The 22,600-nt window shown below is 39.9% G+C and overlaps 1 protein-coding gene across 3 annotated transcripts in view; it reads right to left on the bottom strand.

Moving 5' to 3' along the window:
• The window catches only part of SNTG1 (syntrophin gamma 1), a 281,755-nt gene that overhangs the window by 101,919 nt on the left and 157,236 nt on the right, over positions 1-22,600 (bottom strand). For 2 of the 3 annotated variants that reach the window (XM_064170435.1, XM_064170431.1), the window contains exons 3-7: positions 19,669-19,803; positions 7,092-7,148; positions 4,637-4,694; positions 1,877-1,920; positions 1,727-1,768 (exon numbers count right to left, since the gene is read on the bottom strand). In XM_064170435.1, coding sequence (XP_064026505.1) covers positions 1,727-1,768; positions 1,877-1,920; positions 4,637-4,694; positions 7,092-7,148; positions 19,669-19,803 — 336 coding nt within the window. The remainder of the gene's footprint in view (positions 1-1,726; positions 1,769-1,876; positions 1,921-4,636; positions 4,695-7,091; positions 7,149-19,668; positions 19,804-22,600) is intronic. The other variant, XM_064170434.1, reaches the window with a different exon arrangement.

Raw genomic sequence — 22,600 nt, 5'->3', positions numbered from 1 at the left:
CCTGAACACCTCCAGGTGGGATGACACTTGCTACTCTGTCACTCTGCACCTTTTTAGTTCCCCCAAATCTCTTTTTTTCTGTCTAAGTATTTAAACTACAACTTCCTGTACCCAAAAGGGACATACAAGAAAGCAGGAAAGGGATTATTAACAAAGGCATGTAGCACTAGGACAAGGGACAATGGTTTTAAGCTAGACAGCTTTGAATTGGAAGAAGCTCTTTACTGTGAGGGTGGTGGAACAATGGGATGGGTTGCCCAGGGAGCTGGTGGAGGCCCCATTCCTGGAAATATTCAAGGTCAGGTTTGATGGGGCTCTGAGCAACCTGATCTAGTTGGGCATGTCTCTGCTTACTGCAAAGAGGATGGAGAAGATAACTTCTAGAGGTCTCTTTCAACCCAGTGCATTCTGTGATTCCATGATTCTACTATCAGCTACTACAATTATACATAAATCTACTGGTTAAGAGACTATCTCAGAAGAATGTAAAATATATCTTGGTGGTCTTACTAACTTTTAATATGCCTTTGAATGTGCAACCCTACACTTTCAGTCACATCCTTTTCCATGTCTTGAAATTCTAACAGCCTGTTCACCATATCAATGTATATCGAACCAGAGTGCTAAATTTATAACAGACTAAAGTCTGATCACTGTAGCACAGGCAGAGCTTAGAAGCTCTAAAAATATGCCCACCGGCCTGACAATATGGAAGTTGTTACAGTAAAAGCTCTGAAGAATGAATTATGACTTGCAGTGCAAACTTTCAACCTGGAACCAGCACACAAAAGCACTCTGAGGAACAGAGCAGAGATCTACTCTTTCAGCCTGCCCTCACTTGCTCATTAGAACTTCACTCTCTTGCTTTCTGTATCTGGATGGCACAGGTTCAATGACATGTCACATAACAGGATACCGTGAGGAAATCTCTGCACTGGCAAGGGAAATTTTATAAAGGTAAACTTTCAAGTACAGGAGTACTACAGTATTTTTAATATACAGGTACAAACTCTACAGAGCTACACAGGATTTTAAAGATCATTTCTTTGGTAATCTTCTCATTTCTGGCATTCTGAAACACAGAGTTTCTTACTTAGGGAAGCACTTCTTAGGAGGCAAAAACTCAGATGTAGAAATACATACTTTTAGCAAAGCTGACTTACCAAGACAAGCAGTCTACTACTGAGCTCCCAAACACACATGGCTTCAATGAGAAGGAATCTCCTTAACACATTGTTATTTTAATCCCATACTGATAAGAGCTTAATTGATGGAGAAGACCACCCACATAAGTAACAGCCACAGAATGACAGGCAGATGAAAAGTTTTGTTGCAGTTTTTAAATGGGATTAAAGCCAACTAAACAGCAAGTCTCCAACATGGTGAAAATCATGGCTTTTGAAATTAAAATGACCTCATACAGCCAGAAAGGTGTAGCAGTGCTGAAATTTGACAGCTATAAGCCAGAAGAAATGTTGGAATATGTAGCAGAAAAGCTGCATAATAAAATAATCATCATTTATATATATATAAAAAAAAGCCTGAGAACAGCAATTACAACCAATTTATGAAGAACAGACTGCACAAAGAACTTTCTTGCTTGCCATGCTAGAAGGTGCAGTCCTATCTGGTTAGGAATATTACAGCTGATAGCAGCTATCAGTGTACAGTCATCTCAGTAACCACGAAAGACAAGAAGTAGACTGAAAAAAACAGAAAAGCTCACCACTTCTTCATGCCTGCATTTTCTCACATTAATTCCATTAATCTGTTATTAAAAAGATAAAGAAAAGACTTACTCTACATTTCATAAGTACAGATTTCATTTCACTTTTGTAGCAAAAACAGAAGCAAGAGAACTCGCAGTTTGACTCACCTGTAGAATTGCATCTCCTATAAAGAGCAAACCTGAAAGTTCCGCTGAAAACAGAAAGCACATTTTTCACTCATTTGTACAACACATCTTACACTTTGTGTACATTCCCACTTAATTTAGTGGGGTTATGTATTCTCCTAAAAAAAAAAAAACAAAAACAAGCAAAACCCTAAAAAAGAAGAGCTAATAGTAATAAAAAAAAACCTAAACAAAAACCCCACACGAACAAAAAAAACCCCAAACAACCAAAACCCCAAACAACCACCCAAACCCCAAACAACCACCCAAACCACCACCCAAAACCCCAAACGCAATCTCTAGAACTACAGAACTTCCAAATGCATTCTTGGGACATATTTTTGTTCTTTTAAATGAATACTAAAATACTGGCATATCTACCCAGCCCAAGCACAAGAGCATGAACCATCAGTCACTAGCATCTTCCAGGCCACTTCAGTGAGCTGTGGAGTGTTTCTTCTGAATACAAAATGATAGCAGGACTCAGACTTATTTGCCTCCAAGAGATCATTTATTACAAACTCGGAGGAACAAAAGGCACTGTGCAGACTCCAGAGCCACATATGAATGACAAATTTAACTTGTATGCTTTTACTACAGCTACTTCAGATCTTACTTCACTGATAAACTCAGAGGAGTATTTCTGTTGGAAAACACTTATTATGCTGGAGAGCTGGACAAGCAGCATATTGGAGAAAATCACCAGCCAAACTCAATTTCGTTTTCAAAACAAATCCATATCCTATAAATGACAAAGGGCTTTACAAAATCTGTCTACAGTTGACCTTTTTCTGTGCTGCCTTACAGAGCTCTCTCATCAAAACATACTTCATGAGAAATACAACAATGTTTATTAAGGTATCTATAAAGAAATAAATAATCCCTTATGCAAGAACTAGGGAACATTAACGGATGATACGGGATTATTTACCTGCAGTGCTCCACATCATCACAGAAACCACTGTCTGAAAAGACTAGAATTTGACTCAATCCAAAAACTTATTCACATGAGTTGTAAAACTGGAATCAATATTGACAGAAACTAGGATACTCAAGTCTGTGTTTGAAGGACTGCCCACATTAGCTAAATGTAACAAAGAATCTTTAAATTATTGAATGAGTGGAGGGTAGAATTTTTTCTTAAAGAAAGGCACATCCCAGTATCCTTCTTCAGGTGCTGGGCTTGCCTGTGATAACAATTCATATTGTCACACCTCATGTGACATCAAGCACCTCAAGTGCACCAAATGTGACACTCCTGTTCAAAGCCGCAAAGAATGAGCTGGAGTTAGTTGGAGGAAGGGCAGAATCAACTCTACAGTTGAGCACAGGCTTTGAGTCAGCTTTTTACGTATCAGATCCCTTTTACAGACACACGGCATGACACCTCCTACACCACAAGACAAACCTCCTGCACAAGAGATGTCTCTCAGAACTAGCTCTCTAAAAATCAGTATTATTTTTATTGCAAGGAATAATTGAGATTCTACCTCAGGGAGGTATTGAGGTTAGAAATAATGCATTGGTTACTGCAGCAAAAAAATAATGAGCAAAATGAAAGAAAACAGTGTGCACTTTAGTGTGCTCAATTAAACTGAACTCTATCTTTTCTTATTTTTCCTGCAGTGCTTAATAGTATTTTAATAGCTACTGTAGGCAATAGATGCCATATTGTTATGTATTATATCCTTACATGTAGAGTGAAACAAATGGAGTCACAACTATAACTTCTTAAGGTTAATCTTACTGCCTGCCTTAGGGGCTCATTCCATGCTACTCCATAACCTCCCTACACACAACTTTCATATCCACCTTCCAGGACTGGCTTTCAGTTCCCAGTGCACTGATTCTCCTGTACTTCTCTCTATTTGTGTGGGTGAAGATGAGATTTTTGTGTGTTGACACATTTTAATTGTGCAGAGGCAGCATTCCAGAATTATTATTGCCTTACAGATGGAGGGAAATGCTACATGTTTACATTTCTGACCTTACACAAAGTACACAAATACACACAAACATAACAGAGATACTAAATGCATCATGTTATTACCGAGTCACAACTGTCATCTCTTCTCATGGTGCACATTGTGAGCTTCTTAACCATTATCCACCTTCCTAGCACAGATTATACCATTCCAATAATTTCTAAACATTGCCAGCTAAAAACAATGCAGAGATTCATCACCAGCTCTCCTTAGAAGTGGCAAAGATCTTATGCAGTGTCAGTTTGCATTGCAGGAGCTGCTGCAAAGGCTTACACAGCACAACACCTGGTGCTGAAATGGGAGAGGCATTATCAAGAGTCTGCCACTACCCACCCCTCTCTCAATACTAATCATCATAAAGTGACACACATTCTCTTCTAGCGTTAACACCCTTTTGTGGCTAAACATTTGATCTGCTGTGCCTTCCTGGCAATAAGCATCTGGAATTAATAGCCACAAAAATCATTAACTTGTGTTAAACTTCTTTAAAAAGGTCATTCTCTGAATACCTTTCTATTTTTCTCCTTAAAAATAATTCTTTTTCTTAAAAAAAAACTCATGTTGAGGACTTCTCAAAATATTACAACTACAAATGCTGTATTTTTTCAGAGATCAGTTCAAAGAGATCATCAAGATGAAGAGAGAAATGGAACATCAACAGCATTTATTCAGTACTTCCTGCAGAACCTTAAGGCTTGATTCAACTTGTCTTATTTAAGGAGCGTACCAAAAAATAACCTCAGCCTTTGACACTCACCTCTTTGTTCTTTGGAAATCTTAGAAATGACCACTGGAATATTATGTTCTGCTCCACCCTGAAAAGAGAATACATGGCAATTTTGTCAGTCATTGGAAACATCTTTTTTTTTGCTTAAAATTATACTTGACCCCTTCTCTAACTGCAGTTTTCAAAGGGACCGAGAAAATAATTGATTCTGCATTTCCTCTTTTAATAAAACCCAATAATAATAAATAATTCAGATTTATTCCTTGTTGCCTCTCATCAGCTCAGGTAGAGGATTGAATGTTCTCAAAATTACAAGACTTGAAGAAAATGGACATCAGTTTCTATGAATTTCTGGAGAGCTTAAGCTATAAAATCGTGTCCCACAAAAGCAAAGTGGCCATCACAGTAGAATGGCAGCCACACTGTCACCCTGCTGGCAAGGAGCAAGTAAACAAAGACCCAAGAAAAGCAAGTTTGGACTTTTCATCTCAAAAGCAGCCTTTATTTGTTTCTGTCTGTCACACAAGCACAAAGAGTGAGCAAAGCAGTGGGGTAAGTAAAAAGAAACAGAAAAATAATAATAAATGGAACAGTAGGTGTTCAGTGTATCAGGGGAAAGAAAGGAAAGCTGGGAGGTATTTCAACAGTTCAACAACAATTCAATGCTGTTGCTTCATTCAATTTACCCTGTTGGGACTGGAAACATTTTATGGTGCTTTAGAATAAAGAATTAAAAGTCATAATAACAAAAAGGAAACTCAAAGGAAGAAAAAGGCAAACAGAGACAAATATCCGTACAGAGCATCAACATGCGAGTTTGAAGGCAACCTGTACAAACTCAGATCATCAGAAATCACAGTTTGCCACGCTTATTTTGTCTAGGAATGTCTAATTAAGGGTTTGCTTACTCTTCAGCAGATAATTTTTCTTTGGAAACAGCTTTTTGGGGTCCAGCCATCCAGTTTCAAGATGTATAAAGGACTGAACTTGAGTGTTTTGATGGTCTAAGGACTAGGACAGTCTAGGAAAAAATTAGACTAATTGTAAATAGACTAACTATTAGGTTACCTCCTTTGTGTTGTTTTGTTTTCAGACACAAGAAATAGTGTTAACAAAAAACAAATCACAGAATGAATGAAGAGCAAGAAAATCAGCCAAGTATGAACATAAGTGTGAGCAGGACAGGTGCACAAGCTTGCTTTGGAGACTTTTTTTTATGAAGTCAAACTTTGAATAATCAACCCAAACCTCAGCAGATTTATGGTGCTGTTCACCATGTTAAAAGAATGAGCAAAACAGAGGGAGGAAAATGGCACTCTACAGGGTCCAGGTAGCCAGGAGTCAGGCTGTAACCTCAAACCTCAATTTATTTAATGAACTACTAATTTTATTGCTGCAAGAATACCACACTCCAATACTGAGACACATAATGTTCTCTCAGAAGTCATACACTTAGCAGCTTCTTGTGTCACATCTCTGTAATCTCAGATTTGTCATAGATGTGAAAAATGACTGGAATGTCACACTACATTTATTAGTTTCTTCATTTAACTCCACAGCTACTCCCTCACACAAGGAGATTTAACTACTGAAGGTTCTAAAGGGGCTTTGGAAATATGAAAATAATTCCTTCCAACGAGTGCAAACCAAATCAGTTCTGCTTCAAATTCAATCATACTTTCACCACTAACTTAAGTAAAGCAAAACATGAAACAAGGGATTTTTCCTCTTTCAGTCCTTCAAGGAGTGGATTATAAGCAATCTTTTAAAAGGCTTAAGGTCAGGTCTTGTGTAACAATCAATCTCACAAGCAGCTATTTTTTTAAGCAGTTAGCTAAATCTCTGATTTTCACAAATCAAGTTGGAGCACTCAGGTTATAACACAGACGAAAAGAGTTCCCCTCACGGATGAGTCACCAAAGCATAATTAGTTTCATGTTGGAATTATTAACATCTTGACCTTCTGCTTTTCTCAGGGGGAGGGAAAGAAGAAGAAAGCAGAAATATGGTACACATGATTAATTGCAGTCTTTGTTCATCTACAGCAAAACAAACAATAACAGAAAACAATACAACACTTTCTGTCCTGCTAATGAATTACAGTGATGTGATGGTCATAGGAGAACTGATGATGAATTTATTGACTGTTCCATGTGCCTGCCACTGTAATTTAGCATTCATTAATAACCACGTGGAGTGCTGCTGAACAGAAGCAGTCTATGCAGTGGCAAACACTTTTCAGCACCCGTCAAATCTTATTACACTTGCTCAGCTTGAAACTTAAGGGAATGATCTTTCCATTGCCTTCCATTCCACAAAGCAGTGTAGCTGCTGGTTGCCTACTGTGACAATATCTAACATCCTCGACTGTTTACCCTCTCATTTTTAAGACACAGCTTATCCTCATAAAAAGCAACATTAACTATATACAAAGACTGCTTTCATATAACACACAATAATAGACCAGAAAAAAAACCCATCCTACCTTTATACTTAATCCAAATCCTCCTACAGTCTGTCTTCTAATTGTTACTGTTCTTTCCTGGAAAGGAAATAAATCCAAGCTTTGTTAGGTCAAATGCTTCTTTGCCATAACATCTATATTCAAACTTCATTAAGCTGTTACTATGCTTCCACCCTATATAATTTTTTTTATTGTTTTAATAAACTTGTCAGTTCCTGAGTGTGAAAATCCCATGAAACCTATGCTGCAGAGGAAAAAAGACAAGGCCTGGGAGAGAAACAGAGGTCCTGCCTCAAAAATTCATTTGCTCAATTTGTAAGGTACTAGCAAGTAGTGCAACGCAATAAGAACAGAACTGCAGAGCTTAACAAGTAGTGCATATCAGAAGTCTTAATCTCAACTACTCCTAAATTAGTCCCACATGCCTATTGAGCACTACATACTCATAAAAGTACATAAACTGCACTGTTGGAGGACATTTTGCAGTTCTTAATCCATCCAAAAGGAACACAGATTGTGTACTCCAAGACCACTCAACGATGTGTGCCAAAGGAAGCTAAGTGTGCATGATCCAGAAATTCATCACAAAGCACAGCCTTGATCCCAATGTTAAAACCCCTGTCACAGAGCCACTGCTGACCTCAGAGAGAGTGTTTCAAAGTCAGAAGCAATCATTTTAAAGGTGTTTCCTCCATATGTCCAGATACAAATATATGGAATATATATATATATATATACTTTTCAAATGCTTCCCATATATGGTCTAGAGTTTACACTGATTACATAGCCTGCATAGTGTAACTCTGTCTCTATATGAACACACATGCATATATTTAAATACAGTTCAGTACAGTCAGCACAGATTGACAGTGTCAGTCAATCCCAAGTACGACTTTCATCAGAAACACCAGAGGATGAAATATCTACAAAGCTATTTCCTCCTCTTTGTATACAGAGATGAAAGGATGTAGGGCTACCACGTAAGAGCTTTGCAAAACTGCTGTTTCTGACTTCGCCTTCTCGCTTTTTCACATTTGTGACTAACGTGGACTGTGCAGCTGCATAAACAGCATTCACAAACTATCCAGTGTTTTGGATGGCAAGACAATATAGATTGCCTAAAATGAGATTTTCCACGTATTTAAGTTAATGTCTGTAAATGTTTAATTTAAGAATAAGGTAAAAATGTTGCTATTAAATAGCCAAATATTTGAATTTTCTAAACATCTGAAACACAAATGAAACTCTCCAAACTAAACACTCTTTGCATGGCAGTAGAGGAATGTATAGCTATCCCATTTCATCCATGTGAATCAAAGAAGGTGCCCAAGTTAGATGATTATTATTTTCACCTGCATTGTCCATTAAGCCAGGATGTCAAACTTAGCATCGGAAAGACAAATCCCTCCCTTCAGAATTGCAAAGGAACATGAACAAATATTCTGATGGTAGGCACCAGCTTTGAAATCTTTTGCCAGAAAACTCTTTTATCCAAGTAACTTTTCCTTTTTGACTTCCATGTGACTTTTTGCAATGTCTCCTGCAAAAATCCCAAACCATGTTTCAACTTCAGTGCTTTCTTCAGCCAAGGTGAACTGAATAAACCTTGTCAGCAAAGCACTGTAGATCAAACTAAAATAAGATTTTACTATAATGATTAATAAGGAGTTTGACCAATCTGTTTTGCATTGATGCCCTTAATTAACATCTCAAATGTGCAACAATACAATGCTCTGTGGCTGGCTTTAAGTTCTTAAATTGATTTACAACTGTTCATTAATAAAATAGGGCAGTAAAGAAGTTCTCCAAGTATCCTGATTGCAGTTCCAGTTTAGAGGCAATGCTATTCTATTGATTCCAATTATCTGCTTAAAATAACACCTAACTAAAAATCTGTATCAGCTGTAGCAGCCTATCATCATTTTCATCATTTTTACTTTCCCCTGTCTTTGCACAGGGCTGTATTCTGCTACTGAATTTGAAAATGGCTTTCAAAATCCAGAAGCAACTTGATCTCTAAGTTCACAAAATAAAACCTGATTCTGACAAAAAGCTACTTAGTGGAATACCAAGACTAAGTAAATTGTCCTGTGAGCTTAAAAATCTATTATCATATTGTCTACATCACACCAAACAGAAAGAAAGTCAGGAGAGCTCCTCCTAGGATCCTTAAAATGCAAGATTCAGAGCAGTGTTTCAGAAGCTGCTATCTGGAGGAGGAAAAAAACCCACATAGTTAGCATATTATGGAAAAACTCAAAGCTGCTGCCAAGCTGTCGGCATTTTCCATGCCTTTAACTCAAAAAATTCCTCATCCACACATGTTCATTGACTGGAAAGCACAGCCACAAGGTTTGCCAAAAATATTTTTCCTTAGTGAAACAGAAGCAACAGTGTTTAGGCTTTCACTAAAAGGTTCCACCGAAAAAAAAACCCACATGTGAAATTTGTGAGGTCACAAATATCACCTTAAAATGAGGTTAGAAGCCATGAATGACAACATGAGCATGCAGCAACAGGAAACAGTCAGGAAAGGAAAAGTGAGAAACCTTTGCAATCATTAACTATTTATATTTAGTCAAGAGTTAAATGTTACTTTTAACAATTACACCTGAAGGCACACTAAATGTTTAAATAAGTTATATTGACTGATCTGTGATGCAAAAGAAACTTTAGAATTGCTAAGCTGACTCTTAACAATAATGATTTAATAGTAACACTTTCAAATTATTTAATTGGCATAGTATAAATCAGTAACTTAATGAGGTCTAAAAATGTCTCTGTGGAAGTAGCAAAGTAACAGCTGAATAAAAAGACATAGAAATGTGCTAGTTTGAGGCAAATAGGAATATTTTAATGAGAGAAATTAGAGTACAGGCTGTGAAAAGAAAACCATGGTGAGGTCTACTTCACTCATAGGCTTGCTGAAATGTATAAAAGCAAGAATACAGAGATAAGACAGTGTGTGTGTCTGTATTAGAGCCTGTATTTCTCCCTGGGCTGTTTCTTTGTAACTAATCCTTCTGCTTCTAACCCCCCTTGCTGATCCTCCAAACTCACCTTGCATGCAAGGCAGACAGGGGAAGTATAGGCTGGATGTTAGGAGAAAGTTCTTCACAGAGAGAGTGATTGGCATTGGAATGGGCTGCCCAGGGAGGTGGTGGAGGCAACGTCCCTGGAGGTGTTCAAGAAAAGACTGGATGAGGCACTTAGTGCCATGGTCTGGTTGATTGGATAGGGCTGGGGGATAGGTTGGACTGGATGATCTTGGAGGTCTCTTCCAACCTGGTTGATTCTATGATTCTCTGGGATAAGGTAGAGAGGTGGAAAGAAGGTGAAAGGGTGGTTGTGAGCCCCTCCTGGGGACTGATTTCTGAGAGGGCTGTTGTGTTTCTATATTACTTTTAACTTTTGTTTCTGTATATAGCTGTACATATTTGTAAGATATTGTACATAGCTGCCTGTATCTTGTGCTAAGCTGTAGATGTAAAGCTTCTTTCCTTAACTTCCAGCCCGATGACTGTAATCTGGGTGATTTCATGGGGGGGGGGGGGGGCTAACTTCCCAAACCATCACAAGAAATTTTACAACTCTTCATAAAACTGAGTTGAGAGCTTGTGAAACTTCACTATTCCATTAGTCAATGTTTTTACTAGGACATCAAACAGCAGATTTTCACTTTGAGACACCAGTGTGTCTGGTTATTCATCTCACAAGAGCAAAGGTATGAAGAATTTAAGTCCAGACAGAAAACAAGACCTCTCTTCACAGCAGATGGAACAGACAGCAAAGAACAGCCCATATGGAAGAAGATGGAGAAAAGCTCCATGCAGAGAAAAAAAAACAGCCAGTGGGAAAAGAAGAATAAATAGCGAAATTTATTCTCAGTGACATGAGAAAATGCAGCAGTGAAAAAAAAAAAAAAAAAGGAGGAAGACAGGAAGACATTAAAATTTTAATTTTTAAATCATAATAATGAAATATAAAGATATAATCATTGGCAGCAACTTCACAGATCAACCTGTTGCCATTTGCTGCCATAATATCTCGGAGGCCATGCTCTTGAGTAGTTTCTCACCTATTAGTAATCTCACATTTTGCACTGAGAAAATGTCATGAGCTATTTTTTTTTTTTTCCTAATTAATTCATAGATTTTCAAGAAGGGAGATTTTATATCCTCTTTCAGGCAGTCCTTTGCTCTTTCACATAGGCTTTTTTCCTTTCATTAATTGACACGAACAGTCAAACTTTACAACTCGTTCTGAGTGCAAAGGACAGAGGACACAAGTCAGCCACATTTCCAATGGGGATTAATAGTGTTAACAAGGCTTGCTGGCAGACTTGCTCATCTGCTAACAACCTCCACTGTGTGACATTCAAAGCTTACCTCTTTATCTCAGTTTCTCACACCACTGGAGAAGGCTGGCAGTAAGAGATGGCAAGCTCCAAGCCCCCATAACTCTGCAGCCATAGAATCAACCAGGTTGGAAGAGACCTCCAAGATCATCCAGTCCAACCTAGCACCCAGCCCTATCCAATGAACTAGACCATGGCACTAAGTGCCTCATCCAGTCTTTTCTTGAAGACCCCCAGGGACGGTGCCTCCACCACCTCCCCAGGCAGCCCATTCCAATGGGAAATCACTCTCTCTGTGAAGAACTTCTTCCTAATATCCAGCCTATACCTACCCTGGCACAACTTGAGACTGTGTCCCATTGTTCTATTGCTGGTTACCTGGGAGAAGAGACCAACCCCCACCTGGCTACAGCCTCCCTTTAGGTAGTTGTAGACAGTAATAAGATCACCCCTGAGCCTCCTCTTCTCCAGGCTAAACAGGCCCAGCTCCCTCAACCTCTCCTCATAGGATTTGTGCTCCAGGCCTCTCACCAGCTTTGTTGCCCTTCTCTGGACATGTTCCAGCACCTCAACATCCTTCTTGAATTGAGGGGCCCAGAACTGGACACAGTACCATGTGTAGTAGTTTGAGGGATCTAAGGTCCCCCTTAACCAAACCATAGGGCCAGAAGCCCATCCCAGGGGGATGGACCTGCTCATCCCAGGCTAGTGTAAGATTGTTATTCTATTCCCTATTCTGGAATCACAACTTAAACGATAGGCCTGACTAATCACAGAATCAACCAGGTTGGAAAAGCTCTCTAGAATCAGCAGTCCAACCTCTCACCTAACCCTTCTAACTAACAAAACCACTAAGTGCCTCATCCAGCCTTCTCTTAAACACCTCCCTGCAGGGATGGTGGCTCCACTATCTCCCAGGCAGCCCATTCCAATGCCAATCACTCTTGCTGTGAAGAGTTTCTTCCTAATGTCCAGCCTAAACCTGACCTGGTGCAGTTTGAGACTGCGTCCTCTTGTTCTGTCACTGGGTGCCTGGGAGAAGAGACCAACCCCAGCAGGCTACAATCTCCTTTCAGGTAGTTGTAGAGAGCCATGAGGTCTCCCCTGAGACCTTCTGTCTCCCCCTTCCCCATCTCTTCCCTTCCCTTCTCCAAGCAGCATGCACTCTTCTCTCACAGTTCCTGAGGGAAATGGCTGGCAGGGAATTGAGCCACTGAGGCCTTGTAGGCCCCAGCTGGGGAGGGCAGTTTCAGGCTGACTGAGGGTGGAGGGATGGAGGACTCCAGAAGGCCAGTTTGGCTCAATGGGTTTTGTACTTATCCACCTGCCTGCCTTTTTATATATACTCTTGTAAACAGAATTTCTCTTTAAACATCCAATCTGTGTGCAGTGCCCTCAGTCTCACTCACGGAAAGGGGTAAGAGTCATTTCTGTCCTCCAGCCCCGAGTACTCTCACGGCCCCAGACTAGGACACCATGCTAGAGACTGGGGACAGCAAACACAACCATGTGGTGTGAAGTGCTAACGTTGAATGGAACAAGAGTCACAGTCTCACAGTATCATCAGGGTTGGAAGAGACCTCACAGATCATCAAGTCCGTCCCTTTACCACAGAGCTCAAGGCCAGACCATGGCACCAAGTGCCACGTCCAGTCCTGCCTTGAACAGCTCCAGGGACGGCGACTCCACCACCTCCCCGGGCAGCCCATTCCAGTGTCCAATGACTCTCTCAGTGAAGAACTTTCTCCTCACCTCCAGCCTAAATCTCCCCTGGCGCAGCCTGAGGCTGTGTCCTCTCGTTCTGGTGCTGGCCACCTGAGAGAAGAGAGCAACCTCCTCCTGGCCACAACCACCCTTCAGGCAGTTGTAGACAGCAATAAGGTCTGCCCTGAGCCTCCTCTTCTCCAGGCTAACCAATCCCAGCTCCCTCAGCCTCTCCTCGCAGGGCTGTGCTTAAGGCCTCTCCCTAGTCTCGTCGCCCTTCTCTGGACACGCTCAAGCATCTCAATGTCCCTCCTAAACTGGGGGGAAGGAGTCCTCAACCCTTCCCTTGCTTGCACTTTGAAACACTCCCGGTTCTACAGCATGTGTCCAAAAGCAGAAACCTTCACCTAAACAGCTACTTACAACAACTCTACACCGTGGATTTCTTTCAAAACTACTACATATCTTAATATGGAAATAAAAAAGAAAAACACCCCACACCTAAAGTCAGCATGATCTGACTTCCAAGTAGGCTTCAAAGAATCAGTCTGAGTTGGAAGAGACCACAAAGATCATCGAGTTCCACCCCCCAGTCATGGGCAGGGACACCTCACACTAGATCAGGCTGGCTGGAGCCTCATCCAGCCTGGCCTTAAACACCTCAAGAGATGGGGCTTCCACCACCTCCCCGGGCAACCCATTCCAGAGCCTCACTACCCTCATGGTGAAGAACTTCTTCTTAGCATCCAGTCTGAATCTACCCATTTCTAGCTTTGTTCCATTCTCCCTAGTCCTATCACTACCTGACAGCCTAAAAACACTCAGTCATGAACACTCTCTGCAGTTCCATGACAAGTTTAGTCTCCAGCTTCTGCCTTACATCAGACACTGCCACTGATCAGTAGTTTGGGTCCTTAAAATGGGTTCTAGTTTGCAATATTTCTTCTTTTCCTAGGAGGAAAAAAAACAACTTTTTTTTCTCCAAATAAATATACACACACACATATATATATTCTTCTCCTTCAAATTTGGCTTTACAAATGGCAGTCCTGTGTTTAACCCTCACCTGTTTGCAGTGCCTTTTAAGTGTTTGCTGTCCCTAAATAATCATATTTACATCTGTCAGTTCAAGGTTGTCACTTAAAAGCTGTCCAGATTGACGGGGGGGGAGGGGGGGGGGGGGGAAGTTGTCACTATCTGACGGATATTTGATGACTTCTGTGGAAAAAAAAAATGGATTCACTCCACTGAATAGCTGACAGATCCCAACGTGAGAGAAAAAAAATAAATCATTCTTCTTACTGCAACCTTTGTGAAGGTAACAAGAATGGAAAAATGCTTGAAAGGTGACCTGGCTGTTTGCATATTTGCAGTTCTCCCCAGGACAGGCAGTTCCACTTTGGCATCATTCACACTAATCCATCCATCCCATATCAAAATAGTACATAAATACTGACATAAATACAATACAGAAAATAAACCAACCTTAGATGTTTATAACTCTAAGCTTTTTGCTCTTACCTTCATTTTTCTACCAACATTGCTAATGTTAATTGAACCTGTTTCACCTAGACTCAAATATATAAAAAGCCAATTTAAAATTGCCTGGAGAAGAGGAGGCTCAGGGGAGCTGTCTACAACTACCTGAGGGGTGGTTGTAGCCAGGAGGGGGTTGCTCTCTTCTCTCAGGTGGCCAGCACCAGAACGAGAGGACACAGCCTCAGGCTGCACCAGGGGAAATTTAGGCTTGAGGTGAGGAGAAAGTTCTTCACTGAGAGAGTCATTGGACACTGGAATGAGCTGCCCGGGGAGGTGGTGGAGTCGCCGTCCCTGGAGCTGTTTAAGGCAGGATTGGTCGTGGCACTTGGTGCCATGGTCTGGCCTTGAGCTCTGTGGTAAATGGTTGGACTTGATGATCTGTGAGGTCTCTTCCAACCTTGGTGATACTGTGTGTGTGATACTGTGTGAAAACTCTCCATAGAGAATGATCTGATTTAAAAAAAAATAATCAAAGGCTAGAAAAAACTCTAAAAAGCTCAAGGAAGGGAAATGTAATGGCTCCATCTGAAGTCACAGGTAACTGGTACATTCTGAATATGAACTTCTACATAAAAACTAGCAATACTTTCACCACTTCAAAAAAAATCAATCAAGTAAAACATGCAACTGCACAGAGTTTATAAGCTGAAAAGCTATCCCTAACGCAACTTATGTTTTGCTAACACCATATGGGCTTTGCAGAGAGTTATAAATCTGTCACCAAAGTTGATTTTGCAAAAGCAAAAGGATAGCTTTAAAAGGGAGATAAAATACAGTCTTATCTTGATGAGAACAAGAATGATTGTGTGATTAGTAATGCCAGAAATCAGGTCAGGATGCAGTTCAATGATTTCAGGCAGTGCTGCTTTCTGACCTTGGAAAAGATGTTTATTGATGAAGGCTTTTTTCTCTATCAAGAAACCAATTAAGTCCATAGGTTGCGTTCAGATACATTTGTACCAACCTCAGTTAAATCCTTGGACAAAAGCCACAGTACTCAGAGCTGCTGCTCTATATAAATTCACAAAAACATGAGTGCACTTTTTAGCAGCGCTGAACTGCAAATGATCTTCCCATCAACCCTCCCAAAAGACTCCAAATCAAAAATCTATAAGAAATTATTAAGGTTTAATTTTAAAAAAATGCATTACTACACAGCAGCACAGAATTATAGCATTACTTGAAAGAAATGAGACTCATCTCTCTGGCATCACCAGGTGAGTTAGTATTCTGGAATATAGGATCACAGGAGGTTAGGGGCCAGAAGGGACCCAATGAGATCGAGTCCAACTCCCCTGCCAGAGCAGGACAATACTATCTAACACAGATCACAGAGGAACACATCCAGACAGGCCTTGAAAGGCTCCAGAGAAGGAGACCCCACAGCCTCTCTGGGAAGCCTGTTCTGGTGCTCTGTGACCCTTACAGTAAAGAAGTTCCCCCTTGTGTTGAGGCAGAACCTCTTTTGCTGCAACTTACACCCATTGCTCCTTGCCCTATCACAGGGAGGAAGTGAAAAAAAGCCTGTCCTCTCCCTCCTTGCCAGCCTTCAGATATTAATAAACATTTATCAAATACCCTCTAAGTTTTCTCTTTTTCAGACTAAGCAGCCCCAGGTCCCTCAGCCTCTCTCCATAAGCCGTGCCCTCCAGTCCCCTAATCATCCTCGTGCCTTCCACTGGACCTTCATCAGCAGATCCCTGTCCCTCTTAAACTGGGGAGCCCAAAACTGAACACAGTACGACTATGACTCCCTAACAGAAAATTCAGAGAGAATGAAAATTTGCCTAATAGCTGAACTTAGCAATTTGCCAGCCCCTGATAGTTTCTTATCAGTCTCTTAGTAAAACAGTAGCTGATTCAAATCATCCATCCTGCCAGACAATACATTGTCACAGCCTTGGTTTATGGATCTTACATACAAATACACAGTTTGAAAATTTTCTAAGTTCAATTAGCAAATTAATAAAACCCAATAAAGAGGAAAACCAAACAAATGTCCACAAATGACTCTCTGGGCAGGTTAATTACTGCTCTTGATAAAACACAAAACTCCTTCGATTTAATTTGGACTAGTACAGACAATGCCTTCTAGACTTTGAGTTTCACAAAACATTCTCATCTCATATTTGACAGTTCACACTGCAGCTCAGATCTACATCAGACATCCAGCAGCAGCAGAATGCAAAGCTCACTGTATTTCTACCTCTTGGAAGGCAGTTTTCCCTTGTTCCACAAAGCAACCTCTGCAATACTGATTTGTAATACTTATTGATAAAACTGATCTAATATCTGATAGTCTGAATGATCTTTGATAGGTTTGTGGAATTGCTACAGGTCCCTTGCTAACACTGGCATTTAGTTCAGCCTGTTAAGGAAGCAGATGCTTTTTTTTCTTAGTGTTGAACACTGTTTATGTTGCTTGTCATCTTTCATGCATTTTGTTTTCTTACTCCAAGCCATATACAATGAAAGAAGTAGGTTCCTTTGCATTGCTCCAATTTTGGGAAACCAGAACTGTTTTCCACTGAGAAGGCTGTGTTCTAAATTCAGAACTAGGTCCTTGTGCCATCCACCCACATTAAGCAGCACCTCATTCCTACGGAGCCATTGATTTACTTTAGATTATTTCTCAGGATGCAGATCAGGATGCTGCTGGAACGTTAAGTGCCTGTTCAAAGTCTGTCCTGCACAGAGGAGCATGCAAATTGATTCAGACCCAAGAAACAGTGGAGGTACTGTTCTGAACTAGAGACATAGTAACAGCCTTTCCTTCCTTAGCAGTGCAGAAGTCATGAAGTAAAACCTTATAATCAAATTAATTGCAGACTATTTACCTAAAGAGATTAAAAATGTCTACAAAATTCAACAAACCTATTGTTTATCAGTCACAAATTTTGATTTCCACTCCCTAAACTTTATTCCATGAACCGTTCAGTGTCAGCTGCTAATAAACACACTTGATCTCGCTCCACAGAACACATGCAAAAGAAAACCAGACATGGTCAGTCATCTAGAATGACAGAAAGAGCAAAATAAAATCAGCCAAGCAAAGTAAAAGATTAAGGAAAACAATGAAATAAATAAATGAATAAAAACTTTTTAAAAACAGGAATAGAAATGAGGGAAAGAAAAATCAAACCTGTGAGATATATTTGATCCTGCCATACAATCAAACATGTGTTTCCAGATTATTTCAATGGTCTGTGAACAAAGAAGAGTCACCTGCCTGCAGAATGTCAACCATCCTTAGCCGGAATAAATTTACTGATTCGAGATCTAGTATTAATCCTAGAGGAAACCAGGGTAAAGTTCTCAGAAGTCATTAGCCTAACAATGACACTCACAGAAGGAAAGTAATCACTGCACGAATATCAACCAATTAATGAGTTATGCATTCAATAAGCAGACAAGAGAGAGGGAGTGTCATTGATGAAGCAAATCATTCACTATTTCCTGAAGTGCCACAGCAAAACAAAAGAGAGTAAAACTTGTAAGAGCAAGCCTTGCTGGGAAATGGGGAAACTAAAGATGCATTTCATGAGGACGTTTAAGTAAGAGCTCCAGCAGAACTAATAGACACTAGAGCACAATAATGGAAGTTGTATTTCTGAGTGATAAAACCTTTTTCATGAATAATGCCAGTATGGCGTTGGTGGAATAAGGGTGCCACAGTGTGTGTTGCTAACTGAACAACTACAAACTGAACTTGAACCTGCAGCTTCTTTTCATTTGAGCTGCTAGGTGTTCTTCCTGTATGCTGAGGGGCATTACAGTCTGGTTGGAAAAAGGAGCATCTTCTTTTTATATAAAGCACACAGACCTCTATTAATAAATTGTATTTATACAGAATGAAACTGCCAAGAGCCAGCATCATAAACGCAGCCTGTATGGAGACAGTGCAGGCAGCCTCCTCCTCTTGCTTCAGAGAAACTCAGAGCTGTTCACCTTGAGATGTTCATAACTATAAGATGGATTCTTCTGTACATTTTCCATTAATCTTCCACTCTGTTAGCACTGCTAACACCCTACCAATTGAGTTCTGGTTTCTGCTTTGTATCCTTTTATTATACTTGTATTTAGAGATACAGGGATGTGGCGGCAGCAGCAGCAACTAATTAATAAACCAGATAAAGAATAGCAGTCACATAACATTTGCATAAGCAGATACTACACTACTATTCCTCACAAGATACAACATGAAATGCTACAATAATTTTATTTAGCTCAAAGGGAGAGCAGAATGTTTGTGATAGCTTCCCATAAGTCTTGAAAATATCTCCACAAAATATGATTACAGCAGCTATAAAAATGTCTATAGAAATTAAGACTAAATAGTTCCTGGTTTTATTAGCTGTCTCCTAGAATTAAACGTAAACTTAGCATTGCGACAGTCCAAAACCTCCAATATTGTTGTAGATAACATTTTACACATCTCCCAAATTATTGTCTCTTCTGAACCACAAAATGCACTGTGATGCCTAAACAAGAAATCTGACACATCATGTAAAACAGTAATACACAAATCACACTGTTAACAGCTGAAGTCCCTCTTTATTAACATGATGCGCTGGTAAGAAACATCTACCATAGGAAAGCAACCAAAGGAACAGAAGATAGTTGTTAACTCCACTACCAGCAAAGCCCTGCCATAACAGTGACCCTTCAAGTGTTTTATGAGCTCCACAGACAATACTCAGGTATGTTAAGCACGTTGAGACGTCTGCATTCACTGCCAAAATCAGTGGTTTTGTCATTCCTACCACATTCTGGGGTGTGTGGAGAGAAAAAACACTGTTGCCATGTATGTAACAACTTATTGATACTTCCTAGGTGAGCAGTGCTACAAATTAGTCTCAAAAGATGATACTAAAATACACCTAGTGGTAACAGGACAAAATGAGCTCTCAGAACATGGGAATAACCGTGCACACATACACCCTGAGCATTCTTGCTCTGTACCAGACACATCTTAAAGAAAAAATAAGAACTACTTACACCAGAATAGAAAGGCTCACCAGACACACAGATCACATCCTGCTCCTGGATCATCAAAATATCTTTGGCTAAGTGCAGTCGCACTTTGAAAGGCTCCTGGTTACCATCCTGCAGCAAACAAATCCCTGTCTTTGTCTTCAAAGAAAGGAAAAAAGAAAAAAAGGAAGTTTTAGTTAGCACTTTGCATTGCTAGAAGTGATACTGTGAAACAGCTGAGAAATAGGTACAGTTACCAAAAATACATCAGAGAATACCCAAACCTTACCAAGGATCACTGTATTTACTTAGTGTGCTCAGACTACAAGAGCACAATGGTTAGAGGAGCAAGCAGTGAAGGCAGGTTCTGCAATAAGAAGGAACTATTCTGCCCATAATAAAATGTGAAACTTCTTTCAAATTGCTTCAAAGCAGCAGATGCTCTTTCCATCACTGTACTAAATGATGATGCCTCACTTGCACATGAAATAAAAGGCAATGTTTCACATATTACACCATTTGTAACTCAGAAGTGCATAAAGTAACACCTCCAAACTAAACTGATGTGGGCACTAACAGCCTACAGCCCTGGAAATACTTAAGGTGAGGCTCAACAGTGCTCTAGGCCACCTGATCTACTTGAGGATGTCCCTACTGCAGAGGGGGCTGGACTAGATGACCTTTGGAGGTGCCTTCTAACACAGACCATTGTATTATTCCATGATCCCACTGCAGACTTTCCCTTGTGCAGCAGCCAGTATAACACTGACTTTCGCTTTTAAGTTCCTTTCCAAATGAGGATGTTGAAGTTCAGACAAAAGAGACTGAAAAAAAAAACAACTTTCCCTAGTAACTTCTCCCTTGCTCTACTTCTGTATTTTACATTTATGATAAGAGATGAAGAATTGTGTAGGATTCTTCAACACACAGTAAGTAAATGGCTGTGTAACAATTCAATAGTGTCTTTGTGATAATATCTATTGGTGCTAGCTTTTGTAGGCACTGTAGACAGGACTTTGAGCAGTGAAAAAGTCTGTACATGTAAGCACCTGCAGGGTTTATTACACTTTCTTCCCCTGAAAGCTGTGTCAAAACCAGCACCTTTTAAAACAGTTTATGAAATGGACAAATGTTATGTTGGTAGAACATTTTTGGTATGAGAAATCTCCTTGCAAATATGTAGTTTATCAGCATTTGGTATCCATACCTATTTGCATGGCTAGAGACACCTCTGTATGCACCCATCTCAGGGAAAAAGGTCGCACAGAAGCAGCACTTAAAATCTTGGCTTCAGCATCAATATCAAAACTCCCATCTCGTCTTCATTCAGGTCAGACGAGATCAAGGAAACAAAAGTCTAGCTGTGAATTTTAACTGCCAAGGTTGACCTGGCTCAATCTGAGGGCTCTTTCTCACAAAAGAGGTTAAAAGAGGATTTGGAAGATCTCTCCATAATGTGCTCTGATACATCCACTGCATGGAGAGAACAAACACAAATATGGAACTGCCAGTAGGCTACTGGCAGAAGAAAAGTTTAAACTGCTCTCAAGAAGCTTTAGAAGAGGTGGAAAGGTCGAGGGCAACCTTTAAATAGCTCTATAGAACGTTCTCCACTGACAAACTGTTCTGTCACTCTGCTCCATGTTCAACGCTCAAAGTTATGAAATTGTTTTCCCTTGGACACCGGTAGCAAATGTGTGTAACTCAGCCATAACTTTGAAAGTCACTCTCAAGTTGCTTTTATTCCTTCTTAACTAAAGAAAAAAAAGAAAAGTCCCACATACTGAACTCCAACTGAGGTCAGTGGAAACTCTGGTCAGAAGGTATCATGCATCCTTGTATTAATATAGGTGTCTTGTTTTAAATCAGGATGAGACAGGAGCCGATTGGCACAGACAAACAAATCAAATAAACAGGTCATGAAAGGAGTTTTCAGTACCACTGAAAAATATCTTTTCACCTCGTATATAAAATGTTATGACATTAAAATAAAGGTAAAGTACAACAGTTAAATTTCCCTGATCCTCTCCTTACAACTGCTGCTTTACAGACTAAATAACTTCTTTTCTTATGGAGTTGTGGAGTGAGTGACAATGGAAGTTGAACAAGCTGAGCTGTGTATAACTATGTTCAAATGAAAGGGGCCAGTCTACAAACACCTACCCCTTCTAAAAATGTCTTTCTCCTGCAGAAAAAACTGCAGATTTGCCTTTTCTCCTCCCTGGATAACTGGCAATGGAATAAAGTCCACTTCTAATACAACAATTATAACCACCTGCACATATTTCATTTGGTCAACAACTCTACAACAGCTTTAAAAGGTCTTTCTGCAAAAGCTGAGGGGCTTCTTTGTGGGAATAAAGCACAAAAACAACCTAGCAGACAAAATGACCACTGGAGTAAAATTAAAATTCAAGTTGATTTCTAAATGCATGTGGGTCAAGCTTATTCAGTCTGAATGAGGAAACCAAGCTTAGGAACAGCAAAGTATTTTAGCCTTTGGAAAGATTGATCACGCACCCTCCCTGATCTTATTTACATCAGACACTCTATAATGAAGCAAACAATTTTACTGTTGGTGTTTATGAAAGCTATTTTATGATAAAATTCAATACTGCATCTCCAACAATACTACTTCCTTCCTCTTCCTACCTGAAAGCAACATTAACAACCACACAAAGGAGAATGCAGATGAGTTTCTTTAGATAAGCTCAAGAGAAGTCCTTGACGGGAATTAAATTATTTCTTTATGCTTCATTTTTGTCTGCTAAAATGTTTTTGTCTTCTTTTAAGCTCTCTCTCTCTCCAGTCTCCTTCAAAGCATCCAGCCAACTAAATCTAAAGACAGGATCTCCTACATCCTTATCCAGAGATGGAACTTAAGGAATACATTCTGTACATTGCTGTGCACATCAACATTTTTCATCCATGTGGGCCCATTAAAAATAGTCTGGAA

This window comes from Pogoniulus pusillus, chromosome 34 (genome assembly GCF_015220805.1).
Source record: "Pogoniulus pusillus isolate bPogPus1 chromosome 34, bPogPus1.pri, whole genome shotgun sequence".
Lineage (NCBI taxonomy): Eukaryota > Metazoa > Chordata > Aves > Piciformes > Lybiidae > Pogoniulus > Pogoniulus pusillus.
Note: the sequence above shows the minus strand (reverse complement) of the source record. Positions and strands in the feature narration are given on the sequence as shown.